General features: G+C 45.0%; 1 protein-coding gene across 2 annotated transcripts in view; it reads right to left on the bottom strand.

Annotated features, from left to right (window-relative positions):
* The window catches only part of PPIL3 (peptidylprolyl isomerase like 3), a 293,216-nt gene that overhangs the window by 207,362 nt on the left and 60,195 nt on the right, over nucleotides 1-25,659 (bottom strand). For both annotated transcript variants that reach the window (XM_069651737.1, XM_069651736.1), the window contains exon 2: nucleotides 4,852-4,909. In XM_069651737.1, the coding sequence (XP_069507838.1) occupies nucleotides 4,852-4,854 (3 nt within the window). In that variant the 5' untranslated portion in view covers nucleotides 4,855-4,909. The remainder of the gene's footprint in view (nucleotides 1-4,851; nucleotides 4,910-25,659) is intronic.

The raw sequence follows: 25,659 nt of genomic DNA, 5'->3' as shown, positions 1-25,659 counted from the left end.
GGTTTGAAATGGAGGGGGAATTGGAAGCTCCCACTTCTAGCCTAGGAGAGCCTGGATAGCCTAAAACCAAGAGCTACCAGGAGCAACTTTTGGCTCCCAAGGCAAGTTGGTGCCTTACAAACATGCATAAGTGACATTAACTGTTGGGTATTTGTAAATGCTTGGAAATATGATTTAGAGCACATCTAGTACACATTAAAACATAATGAATTCTACAAAAGGAACAAAAAGTTAAAGTGTGCATCTCATGTGGAAGAGAGATTTGCTGTGCGCTGGGTACTTTTCTCCTGGTCCCTAGCGGTAGCTCCTACCTACTGGGCGATGCCCGACAACCAGAAGCTGGTTTAGCTCCTGCTCACTGAATCTTAATTTTGCACCCCGATAACGGGACCTGGAGGGCAGCAGGCATGTGACTGCGGAGCTGCTAAGGAAGCTGGAAGAACGTCTGCACAATCCAGAGTGGGAAGCGAGCGGCAGAGCCACGCCGCAGAACCACAAACAGGACCAGAGACACTGGAGGGAAACGGTGAGCCCAGCCAAAACGAGTGGGGACCCCGTGGCATTCTGGCAACCTCACCAACAACAATTTGAATGTTATGAGATTGCTAATACAGAAACTACAAGAAGATTGTTTGAATGTAGAAAAGGCAATGTACAGATTCAAGTCCCAATGAGATAGAGATGCATGAGATGCAAGCTTGGGGCAAAGTCTAAACGGACATTACCACAGACCGATATACCAAGCCAAGAATGGTATATGTAGTTTTGGTGATACAGAGGAACTGTGAAACACATATTAAGTCCAGGCAAGGGAAGGTTACCAGGCAATTGAATCACATAAAAAGTCCTGGGACAAGAAGCATACCAGTCAATTTAAACCCAAGAGAAGACCTGGCAGGAGAGTACACCAGATAGTTGGAATTGCATAAAGATTCCTGGTTGGGGAGTATACCATGCGATTTACAAAGCAACAAGGAATACTAAAAAAGGACAGTGTTTTCTAGACTAAGGAAAAGCATGTGTTAAAGAAAGACTGTTACAGAACTTGTTGCCAAACAGGAAGAGGCACAAAGGAACTGTTAGTAAAAGTGGATGGCCACCCCATTTAAGAATCCAGAGGAAGGGAACCACCCTCTGGATCCAAGGTCTTTCACTTTGGAGAACATTTCCGTTGGAGCTATTCTTATTTTCAGCTGTGAACACTTCTTACCAATATCAGGTTGAAGACATTACCTTTCACACTTTATTGTTGCGTTTGTAGTGCGAGGGTCAGGATAGGATGTTTGGACACAATGACAGCTATTCAGTTATAGACATCCTGACAGACAGATCCTTAGTTTTTAGGTAGGGAAACTCCTCTTTAGAATAGGGTCAGAGAGGCATTTCCCCCAACCCATTTTCATTTGGATAAAAGTTTTTATTACAAAAACAGGACAACTATGTCCGGCTTTCATTTCTGACCCCTCACAGTAGGGGTGAGTTTTGATAGGCATGCTATGTTTCCCGGGAAAGCATATTTAAGATAAGGAGTTAATCATCTTTCATATTGGCCAATGTATGTCAAGAGACACCTTTGAGCCCATCATCTCATACGGCCAAACTGGGTTTGCTTGGTACAGCACTATCCCCATTTGACATAATTTGTTTGGCATTAAACCTTTTACCACCCCCGCCTGTACATCCACGATGCACCCAGAGGAGCCACAATGTCTTCAAAGCTTGCAGTGAAGGTATTGTTGAGCAGAACTCAAGCGGTTGACTTACCAAACTAAAGAGGACCCATGTGACTTACAAGTTACTCAATGACTCTCTACATGACTATTTATTTAAATATTTAAATTTAAGTTTGCACATGTGGGTTGTACCTTACAACAAAAATCATGCCATGCCTATAGTGGCATTATTGGGGAAATTGAGGACTGCGATGTATCCCATGGTGTCACCACACCTTTCTTAGTGGTATCCTCTCCCCATGTGGCCTGGGGAGGGCAGCCGCTTCTGGATCCTGATCCTGGGGGTGGCTAAATGAGGATCACATGGGGGGCCAGGCAGGCAACCCTCAAGAGAGTGACATGCTCATGAGGAATTCCCTCAGGCTAGTCGTACCATGGCCTACATGTGATGTATTAAAAACACAAAAAAATATGAATTATCAAAGCTGGGTCGAAGAAACTCATATCATTATCTTGGGTGAAAAAGGATTATTTCCTCTGAAATCACATCTTTTGAAGTGGACGTCCTGATTTAAAGAGAGGGGAGCAAGAAACAGAAGACGAGAGAGTGGATTGTAGTTGCAGGTTTTGCAGCTGCACTACACCGGACGAGAGGAGTTTCAAACTTGCTTGCAGCTGCTATCCGGGAAGTCCGAGTCACTGCAAACCCAGGACATGAGAAACCGACAGGGCGGGAGCCCAAGCAAAGGTGGTGGTGAGACTACAGATAAAGATCTGTGGTGGACCGTGAGTCTGAAGAACGTTGCAGCAACCACCAACAACTCAGAAGTACTGTGTAGTGCAGTCAAGCGCAACAGCGCTGCGAGAGAGAGAGGGAGAGGGAGAGGGAGAGGGAGAGGGAGAGGGAGAGGGAGAGGGAGAGGGAGAGGGAGAGGGACCAACAACAAGAAAGCCAGAGAGGAGACCAAATCCACGATAACTAGCAGGAAGGAGAGACGCCAGGATCAGAACACTCCGACAATATTCGCGGCCATGAAACAAGGTAACTGGGCGAAAGGAGGTGCAGGGGAGACTACAGAGAATATGTTGTACAGCCAACTCGTCAAAGTAGAAAACATGAAATAGAGTTAGCTTTGAAAGCAAATGGAGGCAAAGGATTGTGTATCAGGAGAAAATCATTATAATACACAGCCCACTCGTCATAGTAGAAGATATGCAATAGATTTAACTTTGAAAGCAAATGGAGACAAATATTGTAAACCAAGAGAACATTATAAAACCCAGTTAACTCGTCACAGTGGAAAATATGAAACAGAGTTAACTTCGTAAACGAATGGACCTGAACATTGTGAAACCAGAGAGCATATGGGAAAGGGGGAAATAACAAAATACCATTAAAGAGAGTGAATGGTAGGGCTCAGAGACTACAGACATACACCAGCTAAAACCAGAGTGACATAGGAAAACTATATTCCGTCCGAAAAGCACAAGCAGGTCTATGACCAAAAGTATAAAGCAACTAAGAGAGCCAAAAGGGATTCAAGATGAGGTAAGAAAGAGCAACATCTCATTTGGGGAATTTAAGAGACCAATACAAGAAGTCACGAGATACTATTCACAAATTGGGTATTACCCAAATTGTTCGTTTACAATTGTATATATATATATATTTTTTTTTTGGTTCCCTTTCCTGATGCATTTATATTAATAAAGAAAACGTGCTGCCAGGAAATACCGAGGTGTTTTATATATATGGTTTTGGGCGGGTTTGGGTGCGGGTTGGCGGGGGTTTCCCCCCCGCATGTATGTTACAATTGACCTTCACAATTCGGTCAATTGTGAAAAGGTCAATTGTCATTCGAACAGTTGTAATACGAACAATTTGTATACAACCCACAAATTGTATAGACTAATACTAGCAGTACCCTGGGGAGAATGGAGTCACTCTCCTTACCCAAGTTTGTTTTTCTCTTAGTAGTAGGGTCAGTTAGGGTAGTCTGGACAGCAGACTGGTTTCTTTGGACATTCACGACCGAAAAATGAGCACCTTAGTTAATATAGGTAGGGACCACCCATAGATATAGGGAAAGTTAGGCATTTTACTGTCCTTCTTCTGACCCGCCAGAATAGATCACGCAAGTAGTAAGCAGTCCTCTATGATCACATCCTTCTATTCTTGAGGTGAATAGCAGCATCAGTCGCACATTTTTAAGACACATCTGCATAAATACATGTGGCTGTTTTCAGAACTTGAGTCTCCTAGCGTTTTGCTCATGTTCCTTAATTTTGTGTGTATATTAAAAAGAGGGGCACGGGTGGTGCACAAACCAGTGCAGAGAAATGTGTGCATATGACATTAAAAAGATATACGTGCTCATTTCTGAGTGGTTATTCTTTCTGCTGCTAAGATGTACGTCACACCTCTACAAGGCTGGCAGGTGTCTCAGTCAATTACTCTCTAGGGTTCAAGAGGCTGCAGCATGTATCCCAGCACAAAAGTTCCCTGCAAGTCCATCGTCAAGCTCGACAACTGCCAATTGCTGTGTTTAATAGTCATAAGGATCTAACTTCTGTACCTTACAGTTAGTTCAAAATAGTGTCTCATCAGTGCCTCGGCACTACCCAACCCTCTCCATGGGTTACTGTTTGACAGTAGCCAATCCTTGTCTCTGGAACATCACATCATTCCAATCCACTAGTGCTGCCCAGAAACCAACTGCCAAATTATCCTATAGTTCATTACATAGCTAAAAATACAACTTTTCTTGCTTGCTGCAATTACAGCTTTTCTCTACCATCACCAAACAAATGTTTGCCAAACGTCAGTCCTGGCAAACAACTGAACAATTGCTTAACAACTGTGCACTCTCCCATCTGTGACCCTCTTCCCCACAACCCATCTCCCTCGTCCCACCATGGCCATCAGTCCACATTGTACATATAAAGGGCCTCACATTTCTGCGCTTACATCCTCACTGTAGAACTAATTAAGCAACATTGTAATATGGCACTTTAAAAATAAACAAATACACCAAATTGTGGGGTCTACTTCAAGGGAGATACTAATTGTCTAGTGATTGCCTCACTTTTGTGATGTGGTATACTGATGTATACAGATGTTGAATTCTGCTTGGCTACACAGTAAACTGTATTTTGCAAACTAAACAGAAAAGCTTACCATTATGTACCAAATACTCTGTCTTGCATGGAGGGCATGCAATGCACCCTTGCCGCTTCTGCAAGATAAAGACATGAGTTTAAGTCACATTCCCTTTTACTTTTGCTGATACTCTTGCAGTTTTTAGCACAACCCAACTACATGAAAATTGTAATTTTCACAGAGCATACACTGTCCGAGAACAATGAAGCAGATTAACATAGTAATATTCTACATAGGTTCTGTGGCATATATGCATCCAAACTGAGTCCATGTTAGAATGGTTCCATGTGATAAAATCGCAGCAAATATTGCCGCGATTACAAATTATTGTGGCAAAAATGCCATGGTTTTTGCGCCGCAATCCATGTAAAGGATGCAGGGGACACCCCCGCAACTCCCGGACACATTATACCATTTAAGGGGTGTGGGGGAAACCCCCGCAACTCCCGCTCCCCTTAAATGGTATAATGGGCCATACCTATACCGGGTCAAACCACAGCATTTTTTTAAAACAAATATTTGAGTACTACCTCTATCTAGTCCCGGGTGAGGGTTAACTATGAAATAGAGGCGACAGAGGCAGGTCTGATCGGGTGGAGAACTGAAAGGGGCGGGGGTTCTTTCAGTAGTTAAAAACCAATTTAATCATCATAAACACATTCAACATCAAAAATGTATTCATCTCAAATCCTTGATAAAAGACCCAAGCATAGATGGATCATTCATTGGTCCAGCACATTTACAAAAAGCCACTCTAGTGGCCAGGGTATCATGACATACATCAATAGTAAATTCACAGTTGTCTTCTGGTTTTCATACACTATGAGAAACCTAGAATGTATACATGAAACTGTGTTCTTTTGCATCGATTTGTCACTGCATTGTCCTTAGTCTACGCTCTCAACATGTTTCAGTTACCAGTGGCAAGAAATCCGGAACATTCATCAGGAGTAAGACCCCAGTTTTTGTACAAGTGTCTAGACTGCGCTCAGGTGCTTGTGAAGATATCAGCAATGAGTTACTATTCCTCCTTCCCCCATCAGATAAAACAAAGCAAAAAGCTAGAGTGAGGTGCTAGTCCTAGATTATCTAGTCTAACTCTTAAAGAGAGTGCAAAACCTCAGTAGGTTAATAATTACCTGCGTCAGTGTGTTCGAGGGCGAAGCCATTGAGAGTAATGGTGGTCGGGGCTCGTATGCGTCCTTCCTTGTACCTAGTTAATAGACAAGCATGTATGTATGCTTTCAAATTCGCTAAAAACAATACCAAAAGGGTAGATAGCCCCATGTGTTACAAAAGACATCATGACCCGAGGATCGAAATAAGGTGAATTAGTAGACTCACTTTTCGTGAGATAGATGCGTGGTCACTTCTCTCGTGTCCTCGGGCTGGATGGTCCTAAGGATGTGTGGTCAGAATCCTCCCTGGTGGGCTTCGTAGGTTAAGAATACCCAGAGAAACAGAATATATCTAAGGAGAGAGCAATTAGAAGATGGGGACATCCCGAGTACCCTTTAACTATGTGTAGTCTCAGGCTCCAATGGTGGGGACAATACGGCGTATTACCTTATCCGGAGGTTTCATTTATTTTATTTATTTATTTAATATTTATAATGCGCTGGTAGCTCACAAGCCTCGGGCGCAGATACAAGAACACAAGAACAGACAAACAGTGACTGGACGAGGAAGACGGGACGATCAAATAGATTTACATAGATTTACTCTGAAACTAGGTAAAGACTGAGGGTGTCATTTATTTGAAAATATGGGTTTTCACCAGTTTGCGGAAACGGATGTAGTTGGCTTCCAGACATTTGTGTTCCGGCAGGTTGTTCCAAAGATTGGCTGCGAGGGTCGGAAAGGATCTGCCTAGGCTGCTTTTAAGTTTGTTTGGGGCCACTGAGATTTTACCAAGGTGGGACGATCTCAGTGTTCTACTTGGAACATATGGTTTAATCCTGGTTCTTAGGTAAACCGGGGCTTTTCCGTAAAAACATCTGTGCACGATGGTTAGGGTCTTGAAGTGTACCCTATCTTCGATTTTCAGCCAATGTAGCTCCCTTCTGGAGTTGCTGATGTGCTCTGATCTAGTTTTGTGCTTAACAATTCTTACCACATTATTCTGGACAACTTGGTAGCTTTGCAGATGGTTTATAGTGACATTTTCTAATTACATAATGTCGAAATGTCGAATGCAAAAATGGGCAAAATTTTTTTGGGGGGGTTCCCCCAACCCCTCTTTTTTTAACCCTTTTTTAAACGCACAAAAGCAAAAAATGTAAATTAAAAAAGGACATTCTGGATTCGACATATTAACTGGACACCTTTGCAGACACTGTTTAAAGGCGCCAAGGACTAGAGCGTTGCCATGGTCAAGGCGCAACATGATGCTAGGTTTGGCTATGGTCGTGCTGTTGTCCTCTGATATGAAGGGTCTAATAGATTTTATTAGTCTGAGGTGGTAGGCAGAGTTTTTTTGATGTACTGTACTTGGGCATCTGCCCCAAGCGATGCTTCTAGCATCATACCAAGGGTTTTAACCTTACATAGATCCGGTATGGGTGTATCTTTAATCTGGAAAGACGTGTAGGAGGAGGATAGTTTAGCTGTGGCTGAGGACGAGCCAAATATCATGAGCTCTGTTTTTTTTTCCGTTGAGGCACATCCAATTGGAGTCCATCCATTGCTCCACGATGTTGTAGATCATGGTAAGTTGCTCACTATCTTTCTGATAGTTGCCACTGAACTCAAACACCAGCTGCGTGTCGTCAGCATAGTTTGTAAAATAGGTGTTCATATGATCGAGGACAAGGCATAGGTACCTGAGGTAGAGGTTGAATAACAGTGGTGACATGCTGGCCCCTTGAGGGACTCCACAGAGGATTTCCTTTTCCAGGGAAAACTTGTCCCCCCAATGTACCCTCGATATCCTATTTTTTTAAGAAAGACATTATCCAGCAGATGGCTTCATCGGAGCAGTTGGTAGTCTTTTTTAGTGCATTCTGGAGTAAGTTATGGTCGAGGAGGTCAAATGCGGTGCTGAGGTCAAGGAGAACGAGGAGACCTGTCTTACCCTTGTCAATAATGCTGAGCATTTTGGTCTGTAGGTCTAGCATGGCCATCTCAGTGCTGTGAGCAGGGCGGAAGCCAGACTGTTGTGTGTGAAGGGATTTCGAAGCCTCCACATGTGCCTAGAGCTGCATGGTGGCGATCTTATCCATGATTTTAAGGACAAAGTTGCAGTTGCTGATAGGTCTCAGGTTATTGGGATCTCGTTGGTCAAGATTGGGTTTCTTAACCAGTGGCGTCACTGTGACCTTTTTGATCTCATTAGGGACTTTCTGATCTCTGAAGGAAGCGTTGATGATCTTTGTTAATATAGGGGTGAATATGTCAATGTTGTCCAGTATTATTTTGGGCGGAATGATATTCTCTGCACATGTCGTGGGTTTCATGGAGGCGAGGACCTTGGTCATTTCACTGCTGGTAATTTCTGTGAACTTGAAAGTTTCAATATACAAGGATGGGTCTCATCTGGCAAAGTGACTGTCGTTTTTTTGTTAGTCAGGGCGTTTATGATATATTCCCTAGCTTTGGGGATTTTGTTGAGGAAGGCGATCTGGGTTGCATCGCATTCTTCTTGTGAGGGTAGGAATGGAGGAGTGATGGCTTTGGGTTTTTCTATAGATTTTAGAATGTTGAAAAATGTGCTGGTGGAGTTTGCGGCTGAGGAAATCTGTTAATTATAGAAGTTTTTCTTAGCCTCTGTTATCATGTGTTTATATTTTACTTCACTTTCCTTCCATATGGCTTTACTGGCAGGTGAGGTTTTTTTTTTGCCAAACATTTTCTCCGATTCATTTGTCCCTTTTTTGTTCTGCTAGTTCTTTGGAGAACCATTGTTGTTTTTTTGGGTGGGTCTGGTTGACTCGATTTGTACGTTTTTCGAAATGGCTAAATAAATTTGCTAATAAGTTGTTCTCAGCTTGGTTGCTTTCACCATTGGCCAGGCATTGTATCATATGGTTCGTATCGATGTTTCTGAAGTTTTGTTATTTCGATGGGATGGGACAGTTGGGGGTTTTGGGTTTGGGAAGTGGCAGGACGGTTTGGAAAGTTATGCTGTGGTGATCTGACCATATGCACGGTTCCGTCTTGAATTCTTGGGTTTCAAGGTCATTAGAGACAACTCAGTCAAGAAGGTGACCATTTTCTATTGTGGGCTCTTGGTTGTTGATTTTAAAGTCAATATTGTTTAGGGATCTTTGTAGTTTGCCGGCTTCTTTATCTTTAGTATCACCAAACCAACGATTGAAGTCACCCAAAATTAATGTGGCTGTGTTGGGTCCTTTGAGCATGTTTAGCTGGTGTGTTATTTCGTCGTTAAAATCTGGGGTGGAAGTAGGGGGTCTATAAAGGACGATCAAGTTTAAGCTGCTGTTAGCGGTAGGGGTATGCTTGAGGTGCATGATTTCGCAGCCCGAACAAGCTATGCAGCTGGGGAACATGTGAATGGAGTCTCTTGCAATTACTGTGTAGGTTAATTATAGGTTACGAGTGTTATGTGGACAGCTATATTGCAGCGTGCGTCAGCTCTGTGGAAGATCGGGGGCGCTCTCATTGCAAACAATACGTCATACAGAGGCAAATGTAATGCTCTGATGTTTGTGCGAGTGTGCATGCCTACATATCAATATGTGGGCTACTTTTGGGGTTGAGCTCAACGTGGATACTAATTTCTGATTAATGACTCGACCGAGAATATATTGGAGTCCACTGTAGGGTTTAGTTACTTGATCTTGTGCCATTCGATGGCCTCATTCAGCCTCTGTGTAATGCTGTTCATGATGTAGATCATCTCCTGTTCCTTTTTTAGGAGTAGATTTTCTAGGTGAACTGTATGGTCTCCCTTAAGGACTTGAAGCACCATCCAGGTAAAGTCTTCAAAGTTATGGTTTTTCTCCTGGAAGTGTTTGACCATAGGGGCCTTGACCATTTTGTTTTTTTAGACAGTTCCAATGTTCGATTATTCTGGTCCTGATCTTCCGATTGGTTTCCCCCACATATGGTAGACCACAGGAGTGAAACCTGCCTCTGGCGCCCGAGTGTCTGGGTGGGCAGGAAGTAAGGGAGGTGCCCAAAACTCCCTTTGCTTAGTCTCCTAGGAGACCCAAATTCACTCTGTGGCGATTGGCTAGCTGACTGTCCAGAGAGTGAGAGCTAGGCTGGAACGAATGGAGGAGAGCTGAATAAAAGGTGAGTCTCTTGGCTTGGAAGGCAGAGTCGACCACTGGAACGAAAGAACCGAAGACGAGCTTGAAGAGGACAGCTACTGCAACTCCGGGACCGTTGTTTTGCCCGGTGAAGCCCTGCTGCAGGTCTGAATCGCCAAGTTCATCTCAACAGAGAAGCCCCTGCAAGGACGACTTCTCCCTTTGAGTTGGTGGGACCAATCAACTAAACAGTAAGCCACCTGGACACCTATCTCGGAGCTGGTTGCATTTTCCTCAGAGTGCTGTAGGAAACCATATAACCAGGGAGAGGGACACCAGATTGTGTGCATTACTTACAGCCACTGAAATTGAAGTTTGCCAGTTGCAAGCTTTTGACTCCACTGTTCAAGTGGAGTGTAGGAGTCCCCCGACGTTCTCCCTCTTGTCCCCACGAGTGAGGCCCTGGAACAGCGAAATCTTCAGGAACTGCCAGGAACAGAAGTCATCAGCTGCCTCTTTCTCTTCATTGTAAGGTACTGTAAAACAAGACAGAGTACTTACCTCTCAATGCAAAAGTGCTTGGACCTTTTGCAACTCACAGGCCTAATCAGCTTGTGACCCAACATATGATTCTTCTTTCTACAAACTACTCCTAAGAACTTGTGCAGAGACTTTTCCGTTTAACTACTAGAACCGCTTTATCCTATCCAAGACTTTAGCCCATTGAATTTGGCCTAACCTATTGAATTGAATTGACTCTTCTGGTGAACTCAAAATATCTACACGGTCTAAGAATAATTGTAACCTTTCATGTTCTAATAACCTTTACCTTTTACTCCTCTTGAAAAGAATGCTGAAATAGTAATGAAGTATATTTCTGTGTTATATAATTGCCCCCTTCTTATGAATATTTTATAACTGACAGATACATAAATTAATAAGTATTTATCAAAGAAACCTTGAGTGTAAGAGTTTATTTGAACACCTGTGATTGTAGACCTCTGTGTAACATCATTACTGCTCACATTGCCCTCTTAAGGTAAGCCTGGCTGCTCAACATGCTACCAAAACTGTGTAGTACAGACTTATACCAAAGGTTGGTTTGCTTACACCTGTAGTCATAGTTGTGTGTAGTGTTCCCAGAGGGTACTGCATACAAACTTTGCCTAACAGAGAGCTATACTAGATAATCGAGGACTAGCACCTCACTCTAGCTTTTTGCTTTTGTTGTATCCGATAGGAGAAGGATGAATAGAAACTCCTCGCTGATACCGTCACAAGCACCTTAGCACAGTCTACACTCTTGTACAAAAACTGGGGTCTCACTCAATGTTCTGAATTTCTTGTCACTGAACTGTACCATGTTGAGACAGTAGACTGTATAATGACAATGCAGTGACAAATCGATGCAAAAGAACACAAAGTTTCATGTATACATTCTAGGTTTCTCAGTGTATGAAAACCAGAAGACAACAGTGAATTTACTATTGATGTATGCAAGTTACCCTGGCCACTATAGTGTTTTTTTGTAAATGTGCTGGACCAATGAATGATCCATCTGTGCGTGGGTCTTTTATCAAGGATTTTAGATCAATACATTTTTGATGTTGAATCTTTACGTTTATGATGATTAAACTGGTTTTTAACTACTGAAAGAACCCCCCCTTTCAGTTCTCCACCCGATCAGACCTGCCTCGATCTCCTCTTTATTTCATAGTTACTTTTTGCACACCACAATCCGGTGGCAGATAATATTGCTGACCTACCCTGTTGGTACCAACCGTAAATAACAGATTTTCAGATCGACACACAGGTAACGGGTGCATCCATTGCATCAACACAACGTTTCTGCATCTGCCTTCCCGCTATCCTACTAACACACTCTGCCCTCATTTATTGAAGATCCATGCTCAGCCAGCCCAACATTACTGGCAGATGGGCGCTATATAAGACCACTATTACATTTATTTACATTAGATTAAACTTTAGAATGTACATTTTTAGAACGTAAATAAAGAATTACGACACATCAAGAGCACATGTAAATATAATTAATTATATGTAAAGGGCAAAAAGTTAAATTATGCATCATATTTGGAAGTTAAATTTCCAGTGCACTGTGTACTCGCTTCATAGGGTACGTAGGGTCCTGCTTACTGAGTGATGCCCGACACCAAAGAACTAGTTTTAGCGCCTGCTCATCAAATCTCAATTTCAAACCCTAAAGCCCTCCTACATCACTGACCACTTCGAATGTATCTCCTTCACCTTGCACTCATCACAGAAACCTGTGTCTCTGCTCACGACTCTGCTACACTAGCAGCTCTAAATACTGACCCTACCCTCCTGTGGAGAAACAAGCCCTTCAGCACAGAAAACAACTTCAGCTCTGTTGTCCAAGCCTTGATCCTCTCCCACTTGGATGGTGGCAAGGCTCTTTTGGAAGGCCTTCTCGCGACTACCCTGGCACCCCCGAGATTCCTGCATGCTGCAGCACGACACACATAACTCGCAAATTCGACCTCATAACCCAGATGCTCATCGAACTGCACTGGCTACCGCTACAAGGCTGTATCATCTTCAAATCCGGCTACATCATTTACAAAGCAGTCACCAAGCTACCCCACTGAGAAACTCTGCATCTCTGGGGCCCTACAATCCACCAGAAGCAAGGACGTGTGCAGACTTGAACTCCACTGGTGCAGGAAGAAAAGAACCAGAAGACAGGGCCTTCTCAATCTATGCCCGAAACCTCTGGAACCTCCTCCCGGTCAACATCACTAGCCCCTCAATTTTACAGTTCTGGAAGGATCTCAAGGCCCTCTTCTTCATGAAATGGTTCATCCCCAACACCTACGTCCACACACCCTCAACTCCCATCTTACATGAGACTTGATGATCTGCTGCCCACTGCTTCCTCCCCAGTTCTTTGTAGATCCTTTGCTGGTAAATCTCCCACACTCACCAGTTATCTCCCCACTCCCTGTGTCTGATTCATTCCCCATGTTTTCCCCCCCAAGGATTGTGAAGAGCTCTGTTGATTAACACTCATTAAATAGCCAAATAATAAAAATAGCTTCTCTCATTCTCCCTGACCTGTTTGGAAGGGCAGTAGTTTGCAGGTCCTTAATGCCCTCAACACTTCCCCGCTGCGCTGTCACATCTCTTCCTCTTTTTAATATGCCAGTATTTTTCTCCTACTCTTCCTCTCACAGTTCAGGTGCGCTACCAACCCCTTCGGCCCTCAACTCCTTCTCTAATCTGACCCTTCTCCTCGAGTCACTGCCTACTGACATCCCCATTGTCATCCTGGGGGACTTTACCCTAAGACTGCTGCAGCCACCTAACTTAACTCCCTCCTATCTGACTACTCCCTCCACGGCCAGTCTACTAACTTTAATGGGTACTCTCTTGAGCTTGCCTTTCTCTGTACCTGGGTCTCCTCCTCGGACCTCTCCATTGACTCCCTTTCCGCAGATCACACGATTGTTCATTTTAATATCTCAGTCCCTCCACCTTCTACTCCTCATCTCCCCTTTTCAATGAGGGAATGTAAATTCAGGCAGGACTAGCTTACCGCTTACCTTGATAATGTGAAGCCCTCTCTCCAGTCTCTTCCCCTATTCATGCCTCTTCCACTGACCGTGCTTTCTCCGACTTTCAATATGCACCGATGATGCCATTTGACTAACACCATCAGCTTGCACATTCACACCTTTCCGTACCTGTCCTCAGCCTTGGATCACATCTGACATTCAGACCCTCAAAACAAACACGTTCTGTGACTGACAATGTTGGGGCACATTATGGACCCCTAGTCTACAAAATTTAGCTTGCTCTAACCTCTGCACTGTCAAATTCACAAACCTAATCTCCTCCCTCACGATCACTCCCACATGCTTAATCTCCAGTCCAATCTTTGCTCAAACCTATCGAGCCAATATCCATTCCATCTCCTTCCTTCCTGGTAATGATTTTGCTCACTACATTCCCTTAAAAATCTTTGAAACTCACAAATCTCCTCTTTGCCTTCCCAACCCTCCTTTTGTGTGCCACCTCTTCCACCTACCTCTTGTACTCACAGCTACTTCTCGAATGCTCACCACTCAAAACTCTCTTCTATAGTCAAACCGGTGAACTTTTATGACACTTAATACCATTGTCCAATCCCCTCTCCATCTCACTCCTGTTACAAATTTCGCCTCAGTGCTTGGACCACTGTTCTTCACCCTCTAGATCTCCACATTAGGAAGAGTTCTCACCCTCGGACGTTCACCAACACCATTTTTGCTGATGACCGTCCTTCACCCCAGCCAGCTTGGAATGGATTATGAACTGTCTCACTGCTATTTGTCACTGGATGGCTCTACGCATCCTCATGCTGAATGCTTCAAAAACAGAAGTGAACTTTCTCACAGCTTCCAATGCCATTCCTCCTCTACCCTCTCCCATCTCTTTCCAATCCGACCCAAAGCTCAAAGTCCTGCTTTCCCCTTTGATAGCGACTTCAGACTGCATCACTGCCTCTGCTGCTCGCATTAACGTCAACATTCAGAAAATGTGTCCTGTTCTTACTAAACTCTCTGACAAAAAAAGAATCTCTACTCTTGTGCTCAGCAAAGTGGACTACTGCCTTAGCCTACTCCTTGGCCTTCCCATCTACTCCTTCCACCCTCTAGACAAAGTCCTCAACTTTGGCATCAAAGTACTATTGCATTCACATAGGACTCCCTCATTCTAGGGCCAATTCAACTCTAAAATGTTGTACTTCATTGGTTTCTAGCTTGGCCAGACACAAGAATGTCTCTGGTAGGATTAACATAGCTACTTATTCTTAAGATTTGGGTTCAGGGTAGAAGCGTTTGAGTTAGACATCAAAATATCTATGTATTATGTGTCACACAAGCACGAGATCATAGAATTGAACTAGAAATGGAATCAGCAAATTAAATTTGCTTGCCATTTGGAGGCCATGTAAGGTACACTCCTTCGTCTGTGCAATGGTATTTGGAAAAGTGACATTGGTTATGGTTACAGATGGGCTAAAGAACAGATCAACTCAGTACATTTTTTTTTTATTTTGATTAGTGAAACAGACCCTATGCGCCATCACGCTCTCCATCTAGGAGTGGGCAGTCCCCCTCCCACCCCCTGCCCTTCAGCCCAGGCATTCCTACACCCCAGGCTGGTCACTATAGGTCAGTAAATCCTACTCTACATGCTATGTATCTCAACATGATGGCTTAAAGGCAAAGGTCTAATCTATCTAGGCTTCCTCAGGGAACAATCTAGGGTTTTCATCCAATGACTCCCAAATGTGATATAACTCTAGGCTGTGCACATTCCACACAATCACGCCACACTCTATCTTGTCATCTCGCGCTCAGATGTTCCTCTCCCTCTCTTGCAATCGCCCTTCCTCCTCCTACTCCTACTGTCTCTCTGCTTTCTTCCTGGCCTTTCTCTATCCCTCCAATCTACCTCTGCCCCCTCCCATTTTACTTTCTACTTCTCTCCCCTCCTACATGAATACTACCGCCACCTATCTACAATACAGCTACTCCCACCTTCATGCCGCTACTACTCCACCCTGCACACCACTACTATTCCCACCTCCTCTCTGCTTCTACTACTACTCTTCCTTCCGTGCTACCTACGTATCAGTCACCCTCATTGTGCTCCCTAAGTCACCCTTTCACTCACTCCCTACTTTCCTACCAATTTCACCTTTTCTATAAATAGATAAAGATCTGCTGCCTTCTCCTCCTCTGAGCTCACCTGAACACCTCACAACTTCTAGTTTTCTGTTGCACCTTACATCCTCTTCCCCTTTCTTCGTCCATTGGTTCTTACATGCTCATTCCCATGGCCAATCATATCCCTTTATTTCCTGCATGGAAGAGGTTACAATATAAAAGGGTGTGGGGGGGTCTAAGCACTGCCCCTTTCTCAGGTGCCCGTCTGCCATAGTCCAACGACGGCATCCCGCTCTGGCAAATGTTCCAGTTCGTGCGAGTGCTCCCAATGTCAGTGGAATTGCAGCCTTTGCCGGTGAGCAGCTTTGTGGCTCTTTCACAAGTGAAAATGGTTTAGCTCCTGAGCAGGTTGCAGCTTTCACCATATGTAATGACACTCGTAATCAGCTGTGTATCAGAACAGTGGTACTTCCTCCTGGAGCTGCCGGTTGGGGCTTGTTGGTATGTGGTCCCTCTAAGGAGGCTGATGTCGCTTGGTCTCTTCCTGAGTCACTGCTCTGTGTGCTGGTAGTTGTAGATTTCTAAAGAAAAGCAGAAACACTGACCAGCATCTTTCAACTCCTGTATAGCGAGATCAAGAGTGGAACTATTGAAATGCATACTAGAACAAATAATAGGCAGGGACTCTCCTAACTGCCACCTAATGTTACTGTTACTGATACCGGTGAAATTATTACAACACAGTATGGTATAGCCAAATTCCAAAAGGAGATCAGACAGGAGTAGACACTAACCTGATCGAGCACCAACTTGTCTGGAGCAACAACTGCAGAAATAAAGGATCACCAGGGAGTCCCTGTCTCCCTCAATCACTGGAGATCAGAGTACAAGCAAAGGGAAACGCGAACCCCACGGAAACCCTCTGGGGGGAAAAAACCCTGGACTTCTGGGCTCAGCCTTCTTGAATTGACGACTCGGGACGTCCTGGACTGGCTTTCTCGGATTGATGACTCTTCTCAAGGTCGTGAAAGTGGGAAGGAGTCCTACAGGACAAGAGAATGACAGGTAAGTAATAGAACGAGTGGAAGGGAAGAATGGTAATCTGTAGCAGTGAGTGTGCTTACTAATAATTGCCGTGACCGGAATCGAGTTGATCAATCGTGTTGGTTGGAAGTGTTGTAACCCGAAGGGGAGGGGAGTAACTGACAAAGTAAGAATGGTTAATAAAGGCACACCCGAGAAGGAAAAGTACAAGTCAACGTACGCACGGAACTTACTTCCGCAAGGCGGACTTTCTCTCTGGATCGGGTCAGAATTTGGAATCGAGAGCCCAGCTCGAATGAACGGGAGAAACCCAGAGAAGCAAAGAGGGAGCGGGAGCAGGGAGGCCGACACGGGACACAATTCTAAGAGAGAAAGAAAGTTAGTCAGAAGGGAGAGAGAGATTGCTTTCAATAGAATAGAATATAAGGGAAGAATCCTCTGCGAATTTACAGAGCATCACATTCAACAGAAGCGACGCATCCAAGCGGCGTTCCGTGTTCCTTAAGAGGAGTCAGGTGATCAGTCACGTGCCTCTGCCGGCAGCGTGGAACTAGACTGCTGAAACAGTTCTCTCTTGCCTTATTGGGGATTCTTTGTAACATGCCTCCACACAGAGACCAATGGCGCCTAATCTGCCATCGCAGGAATGGTGTAACACCTAACCCCTCTGGGGTAGGGCTGGCTCGAATTGCACCCTAGTAGACCCCTCATCCCAAGCGGAGAGGGGTCCCCATCCCATTTCCTGGGAATGAAAAGGAAGAAATAACCTTTCTATTCTACGTTGAGGGGGTAAAACAATTTATTCAGGATTTTTCTTTTATGTAAGCTTTGCTGAATTGAAATCTGGTCTTGTTTTTTGACACAAGCAAAGGGTTCAAACGTTAAAGCTGATAATGTATTAACATTTTTTGTGACTTTAAATACATTTGGTATTTAAGCTGTGTATTACATGACTTGTAGGAGTTTCATGTTAACAGAAAATATGTGCTCACAGATAAACTGTAAATAAAGGCTTTTCATGAAGCAGATGCATAACAAAATATGCCCCATTACAGGAGCTTGGCTACAAGGCCATGAGATCGGATGTGATCCTGATGTGCTCCTGCTAATCCTGAAGAATCCTGAGAAGGAGATACGTATAGAGGAGGCTAAGATGTGTAATTTCAGAACAGCAGATGTGGGACTATGCATGGAACAACAAGTGCATAAATGTACAAGGATTCGTAATCCGGATCGCGTAGTGTGGAAAGGAGAAGTGTTGCAGCGCCCAGCTGAGGAAAAAACAAGATGGCGGTCGGATAAGGACAAAGGAGTGAGCCAACGGGGCACAGCATAGGAGGATGAATAACAGGAACACGGACGATTTATTTTAAAAAAGGTAGCAGGCGCTCCTCTCCAGAAAGAACATGGCATGATAACCTGTTCTGAGATGAGAGTTTGCAACACACGCTTTTTGCACACTGTACCTTTCACAGATGGGAAATATCCATTTGCATATCAGTCTTTGCCCCGCCCACATGGGCAGTCCAGCACTGAAATGCTATGGCAATTCCTCTCTGAACAAGAGTACCAACAGCAACCCCATACACGTGTTTCAGCCTTGTTGGGCCTCATCAGTGAGGTGAAGCTGTGTCTCTCTGACAGTGAGCAGGGAGTCCACGTCTGGTTGCCCCCAGGTAACTCAGGGTGACCAACCCCAAGTTCCTTGCAAATGTTTTAAAAAAGGTAGCAGGCGCTCCTCTCCAGAAAGAGCATGGCATTGCATGGCAGTAACACGGACGAGACTGGATTATACAATGTCCGGCTGGCTCAGACGGATCGGAAAGGACCGTAGAGCAAGCTTACTGATCTGCACAGCGTTGCAGGGCACAAAAGCCCCTGCGGTAGCTGAGCGCCAGGCTGACAGACCGAAACGAGGGGGAGGGGCACACACAGGAGACAGGAAGCGATCGGACATTTGCACCGAGGCCCTAGGTGCCGTGAGATCTAGGAGCAGCATATTGTGGGGACAACACAAGGAAGATAGGAACTTTGCTGCACCACCCAAACCGAGAGCACAAGGGCGGGCTCTCACTATACATGCGGTCGCCGACGCACCAATGCGGCTCAAGCATTTTAGTAACATTGTAACAGCTGCAGAAAAAGGATATCGCATCGAGGAAAGCTGCATTCAGGACTGCAAAAAGCTCCGTAGGAGAACACTCTGGAAATAACAGTACAGGAACGTTGAACACTTTGGGTGTGCTACAGTAGCAAGCACAGAGAAGGCACGACGTGCACCTTCCGAGACGGCGAACCTGGATAACCACGCTAGAGGCGTGGAATCCACACATGCCGGAGGCACAGTGAGTGCTTTACACGAAGCAAGCTCACAGAACGCAGCAGATAACCGAGTAAGATAGAAACACGGCACGCAAGTGTGGCCAAGCACCTACTAGCCCGAGGCATCCCAGATGGATAGAAGGCGGCGAATACTGCACCGATGATTGTTGCAGCTGTGGCCAGGGGAGAAAGAGCGGCTCGGCCCGGCCCGATCAGATGAACAAGACGTCGATCACACGGACAGAGTACTGAAGTGACGCCCCAGAACCGAGCAGCACAGCCGGGTGTGTGGCAGACAAGAAAGTGAGCACATTAATTGTTGGCCGGCGGAAAGCAGAAGCAGGCGACTCTAGAGGTTCCGGAGTGGTGAAGGGAAGAGACAAGACGTTTGAAACTGCTATAAAGCTGCAACATATCTCACCATGACTACGGCTTTTACGTACTAGGGTATGACAACACGCAGCCCCTGAAAATCACGACAGCAAAGGCCACATCCACATTCAGAGAGCCCCCGGCTTAGGGAAGGGGCCAGCAACACGAAAACAGCCTGGAGAAGAAGAATGCAGGTCTGACAGTGCTGTTTGGGGAGGACTGATGGCACAGAGGCCCTAAGAATGAGCAACAGACTCCAGAAGTGAGCATAAGAATGAAGTACAGCCAAAGAACATTTGCTCCCCTGGAACGAAACAGCCCGGACCTGGAAGAGACGCATATCCTAGGAAGCCCAGGCAGAAAGTGCTCACTGGAGAAGGCACTACACAGCACCGGGAGGTAGCCACTGTGGAAGTTGGAAATAAAGATGTGCGTTAGGGCAGAACTGAAAAGGGATACAAGAAAAGTACGGGTAACAGCGCACGGTGCAGGACTGGGCATGCTGGGGCACTGTCATAAATCAAGAGAGGCTCCCACTGCAATGCCTACAGACATTGCAGAGATGCACTAGGCGCTGGAGATACAAAGTGACAAAGGGCACTCCCCCACCACGGGCTGTGCTGTGAGGTGAGGTGATGCCAAGCAAGGTGTGGGAGTAGTAGCGATCACCAGCCCCAGGAACATCTAAGTAATCAGCGTGCTGAAAGGAACAGCAGCAGAGACACTGCCCAACACAGGAACACAACGGGCAAAAACTGCAACACACTGACTTTAGTAAAAGTGAGGGCTGCAGCGAAGGTGGGGGCAACTGGTTCTACGTTATTTCGCCAACCTATTTTTCAACGTGGGACTTTTCATCGTCAGAATTTTCATCGCCAAAAACCCTGTTTTTTTTTTTTATTATTATTCTAGGGGGGGGGGCCACGTTGAAAAATAGGTGGGCGAAATGCGTGTATACCGGTGCAACTATGGCATCTAAGCCAAACAAGAACAACAGCAGTCATCTATAAATGAGTTTTCCAAATCTGCACAAACAGCAGAAGCTGCGAAAACAACGGCACAAGAGGTACGAGGAGGCTCCCAAGCCAAATGACGAACAGATACTAGCGGCCATAGCTGAACTGAAGTCAGCTATGGAATTCAAAATTGACAGATTCAGTGTTGATGTGAACCTCTTGAGACAGGATGTCGAGCATTGATGGAAGGCACAGGTGTGCTAGAGAAGGAGGTGAAGGCTAACACAGGCAGTTATAATAAAAACGCCCGGGAAGTCTCCACACTGCAGCAGCAGGTGAGGAATCTCGAAAACAGGGCTGAAGAGGTGGAAGGTCAAGCACGAAGGAACAGCGTACAGATTGTTGGGCTTCCGGAAGGCGAGGAGGGTCCAAACCCGACTGACTTTATCGAGAATATGCTGTTGCAAGGGATAGGAGCCGGATCACTCACCCAAGGGTTCACAGTTGAGAGGGAGCACAGAGTCCTGATGAGAAAACCACACAAGAAGCCCCGCCTCGGCCGATAATTGCCAAGATTTCGAATTACAACGACAGGGAAAGGATCCTGGAACACTTTCGGAAAGGAGAAGCGATCAGCCGAGCATCGGCAACCATTACGGCATACCGTGATTATACATTCCTGGTACAAAATCAGAGGATATGACAGTCAAGAGGAGGTTACGCGCAGCGAACCTTAAATACATATTACTGCATCCGGCAAAAATGAAGGTCCTACATAAAGACTGTACTGTTTTTTTACGAGACCCCCAGAAGATGTGCACAAGTGACAGTGATAAGTTAATCTGCAGGAACCACCGGTGTCGCTTAGACCTAAGCAACGCCAGGAATCACACAATCACCCACCCTAGTTTATATAGGTTAGGATACTAGTAGTTCAGTAGCCTCCTGCTGCACTCCGAACACCGGTGTTAAAGCCGGAATAGGAGCGAGATGCAGGGATGCCCGAGCTCCGGATCTGGGCAGACATTGGGAACAGTTGGGTGGTTGGGGGCTTGTGGGGTGTTGGGGTAGTTAGATGGAAGTTGGCCTACAGAACGCACAATGGGAGACAGACGAATGTGGGAAAGGGAGAGCATAAACAATTAGAGATGATGGGTGAACTCAAAATAGCAACCTGGAATGTTAGATGTCTGAATAGCTATATTAAGAGGAACCGCGGGATGGGATATTTAAGACGCCAGAAAGTAATTATAGCCGTCCTGCAGGAAACGCATCTGACTAAAGACAGACAAGACTCCTTGACATGGAAATGGGAAGGGGTGACCTTGGGTTCAACATACTCCGCATATGCCAGAGGGGTACTGATATGTGGCACCGACAGTCCCATTCAAGATCCTGCGGGCCAGCCTAGATACGGATGGCAGGACGTTAATACTACGGGGTGGACAGATCGGATGGTACATTTGCTCATTCAGCCCCTGCAGCAAAGGCCTTGAACAACGCATTCCAGTTGGCGGAATGTATGGAGAATGATGTATCCGCAAGATAGGGTATACTCTCACTATATGGCTCCTACAAACGTCTACACGAGGCTAGACTAAGTGTTTGGGGGGGGGGATAGAACTTCTGAGAGAATTTATAAAGGCTGAGTATGAAGCAAGGGTCCTTTCAGATCATACCTAGTAGTCACATGGCAGGTTCTCCCCCCTCGAGCTAGGATTCCAACATGAAGACTTAGAGTCAAGGCACTTAAAGACATGGGATTCCGGGAACATCTGAGGGAGGAGGTGAAGGAATACTTTATGTATAACAAGGGCAGCGTGAAATCGGCAGGCACACTGTGGCTTTGCCGTACTGCATTCACTCATAAAAGTTGACTTTGATGTTGGAATTAAATCGTTGGGCATCATGCATTCAGCAGTTCAGTGTTTAATGCACACTTTTATAGTTCAAGTTTAAGGTTCCATTCTGTTCGACATTCAATGTGCACTTTTTGTTTGATGTAAAATGTCCGTTTAGTATTTAATAAGCATTTAGTTGCTTCCATATTATGGAGCGCTGCTTGCTCATGGTCCTGTTGGAGTGCCTCAGAGCCTCTATGCCCTCCAGACACTCACCAATCTTCTGGGCTTCTTTTCCGGCAGTTCCCACGACTTCCCTTCTGAAGTCAGGAAACCTTACTGGGGTGAGCACCGCTCACCTGTTGTGTGCCCCTCTCCACACACGGCACCTTCAATGCTTCCCTCAGCACGCAGGCAGCACCCTCTACTCCGGCTCCTCATCAGCTCCTACTGCTCGCTCTGGGGTATGGAGGCTCCCAGGCTTGCGGAAATTACACAGCCCAGTCACATCAGGTCCCCCAAGTCCACTGGGAAAGTTGCTGGCATCCTGCCTTGGTCTCCGGTCCCACCACAGCTACCTCCACACACGGGTCTTCTGCTGCTCCCCTTGTCACGCTCCTCTCTGAGCTGGTCTACTTTTATACACCTGCAGCCCCTTCAGAGGCTGCAGGTGTGGATGTTTAATTAGCCCTGCCTGACCACAATCAAAGGGACTTGCCTGGCCCCCACAGTTCTTAGCAGGCATCTTCCTCGTCCCAGTACTAAAGTGATGAAAAGGTGTAATCCTAATTGTTCATAGTGACCTCTTCTTCATCCCAGTACTAAGTGTCATGTGTGCAAAAATGAGGGGAACTGGCTTATAACAGCCCATGAAGGTTGGCGGAGGGTTAGGTTGGTCGTCAATAGGGAAAGGGGGATACTTATGTCTAACCTATTGAATCCTTAATCCTTTTCCTTTTTCTCCTCCTTCTGGACTGTTGATTTCTCCTGTCCTTTTCTTGGTCAATGGGACATGAGGAACAATATCCCATAACTGCCTCTGGAACAGGGGTGTCTGCCTGAAAGAAAAATGTGGCATACTCCATCTTGCCTGAAGGGATCACATTCCCAATGTTGGGAAGGAGCTAGCACCTTTCTTCATTCCCAAGCGCTTTACAATTTGGCTAGAATTCTGTTGACGGGTTCTAAAGCACTATAGGATTGAGTAAGCTTTTTCAAGCAAAAATAATCACACACAAGCGTGGTCAGCCACCAAATGAAAATAGTTCGTATTTAAACATAAGTTTAAATTACTATTTAGCTGAATGAATTTGTAAAAATGTATTGTAGTTCGTTTTTCTCAGAGCACAGTAAAGATCTGTGTGCCAAAAGGAATGCAGCCTGTGCTAAAAATAGACTACAGGCATTGCATGGGGCCCGGCTGGCTCTGGCAGAGCACACAAGGTAACTCAACAGCTGTTGGCTGTCTGTCAAAAGCCCATGTATTCTAAATGGGGAGTGTATAGACACAATGCACGATATACAGAATTATGAAATCAGGTTTAGACCAGATTGTAGGACCACATAAAAATATGAGTAAGATGCGTGGAGTATGAATGAAAATTAGTTATAAAAATGTTTAGTTTTTCCTGGGGGCTAGGCCTCAAGTTTTGTAAGTCTGCAGGGCTGCATTGTGTGCGTCTATGTAAGGTATTAATATGTTAAGTACCATGGCTGCCAGAAATTGCCGATGATGAAGAAAGGAAGATGTTGCAGCATCCCTTGTAAGGCAAGAAGGACAGTTTTGGATGAGCCATGCCAGGATCCAATGACAAGTCAAAGAGTATATAAGGATCCTCCTTGGCACCAGTCTGGAGGAGCCGGCCACGGAAGAAGGACAGAATGCTGGTCAGGGGGGCAGAGTCGTTTGCCCCCACCATCCTCATTTTTGTACAGATACATTTGTATCCTTGCAAGATGAAGACTCATGGCCTTAATTCCCTAGAGGGGTGCATTTACTCTGGTATGAGCGTGATTAGGTGTACCTGTATTTAAGGGGTACCCCTGTAAATTGGGCTACCTTTCACCAATCCTCAGGGACCCTCCACCCGTGTCAACAGAATGTATTATTGATACATATGCCACCTTGGTCCATCTTTTTGCCCTAGAGTCTGGCTGGGTCACTTTTAATCCCTCTTCACAAAACAACATATACTTTTTGAGAACAGTATGGTTTCAGAGTGCCTTTCACCCCTGTTTCACTACCCAGAGTGCTGAATCTTTTTATCTCTTCATATTCTGTGTTATTTCCATACGGGTTGGTTATGTGAAGTGTTTTTCTATTTAGTTAAAGCAGATGGTGTATTTAAATAAAAGCACATATTTGTACAGCACTTTGATTGGATGTTCCCTTTATTTTGGTATGTTCTACTTTGCTGTTTCAGTTGCTACTGAATCACATTCACACACCGACTTGAGTATAGCCTTCCTTTAGACCACGTTAGCACAAAAGGCGAAAGAGTAGAACTCTTATCTCTTCTGTTTTACCTTTATGATTGGGAGCACTTATTTTGTAGAATCGGAAAGGGCTATACAGTCTTTATAACGAAAACTTTATATTGAATGATGAATATATAACGAAAATTAAATAGCGAAAATGTATGTGGGGGTGGGGTAAAGGGTTAAATCTTTTGGGGAAACATTTGGGGTGGGTTTTGAGGGGGGGTTGTCGTTCTAGCATTTTCGTTATGTGTACATTTGTTAGCCACTATTCATCCTTATACTTCTGTAGGGCAGAAGTAGTTCCGTCACACGACATTAGTTAGAAAACAGAAGCAGCACATTTGATGGCCCCAGTAAATCAACAAATTCATCACCATCTACAGTAACATAACCCAATTTCCCCAAAGCTTACAACATGACTTGCATCGGCCAGTCTGAGTTAAGGGCATAGCAGGCCTCGAAAAATCTTTAAAATCCTGCCAGACCTGCAGGTCGAGTAATTTAAGAGAAATTCATGGGTCAAGTTGATTTAACAGCATCATAAGTTTTGTATTGTAAAATCCTGGTGACCCATGGAGAAACATAATCAGATATTTGCCTTTTCAGTATTCTCCTCCTGGACACATCGGTACACTATAGTCCGCAGACTGAAGTTCCTCCCACATGCAAAGTACCATTAGGCGAGGCTAATGTGAGGATTATAATACATTTGGGTGACATGCTTAGACTTTGCATAGCTTGTTGGTATGAGCTAGGATTAGAGTAAGACCAACAGTTAGGAATGGAATACATGACCCCATACCCAATGGACCATTAGTCAAGGGCCAGGACAGGGTTAGAGTGAATTGGTCTAAATAGTGCAGGATGTTACAAGAAAGAATATGGCTGTCTGCAAACTGAT

The sequence above is a fragment of the Ambystoma mexicanum genome, chromosome 3p (assembly GCF_040938575.1).
Source record: "Ambystoma mexicanum isolate Mex_15411 chromosome 3p, UKY_AmexF1_1, whole genome shotgun sequence".
NCBI lineage: Eukaryota > Metazoa > Chordata > Amphibia > Caudata > Ambystomatidae > Ambystoma > Ambystoma mexicanum.
The sequence above is the reverse complement of the archived record's forward strand: the minus strand, read 5'-3'. Positions and strand labels throughout refer to the sequence as shown.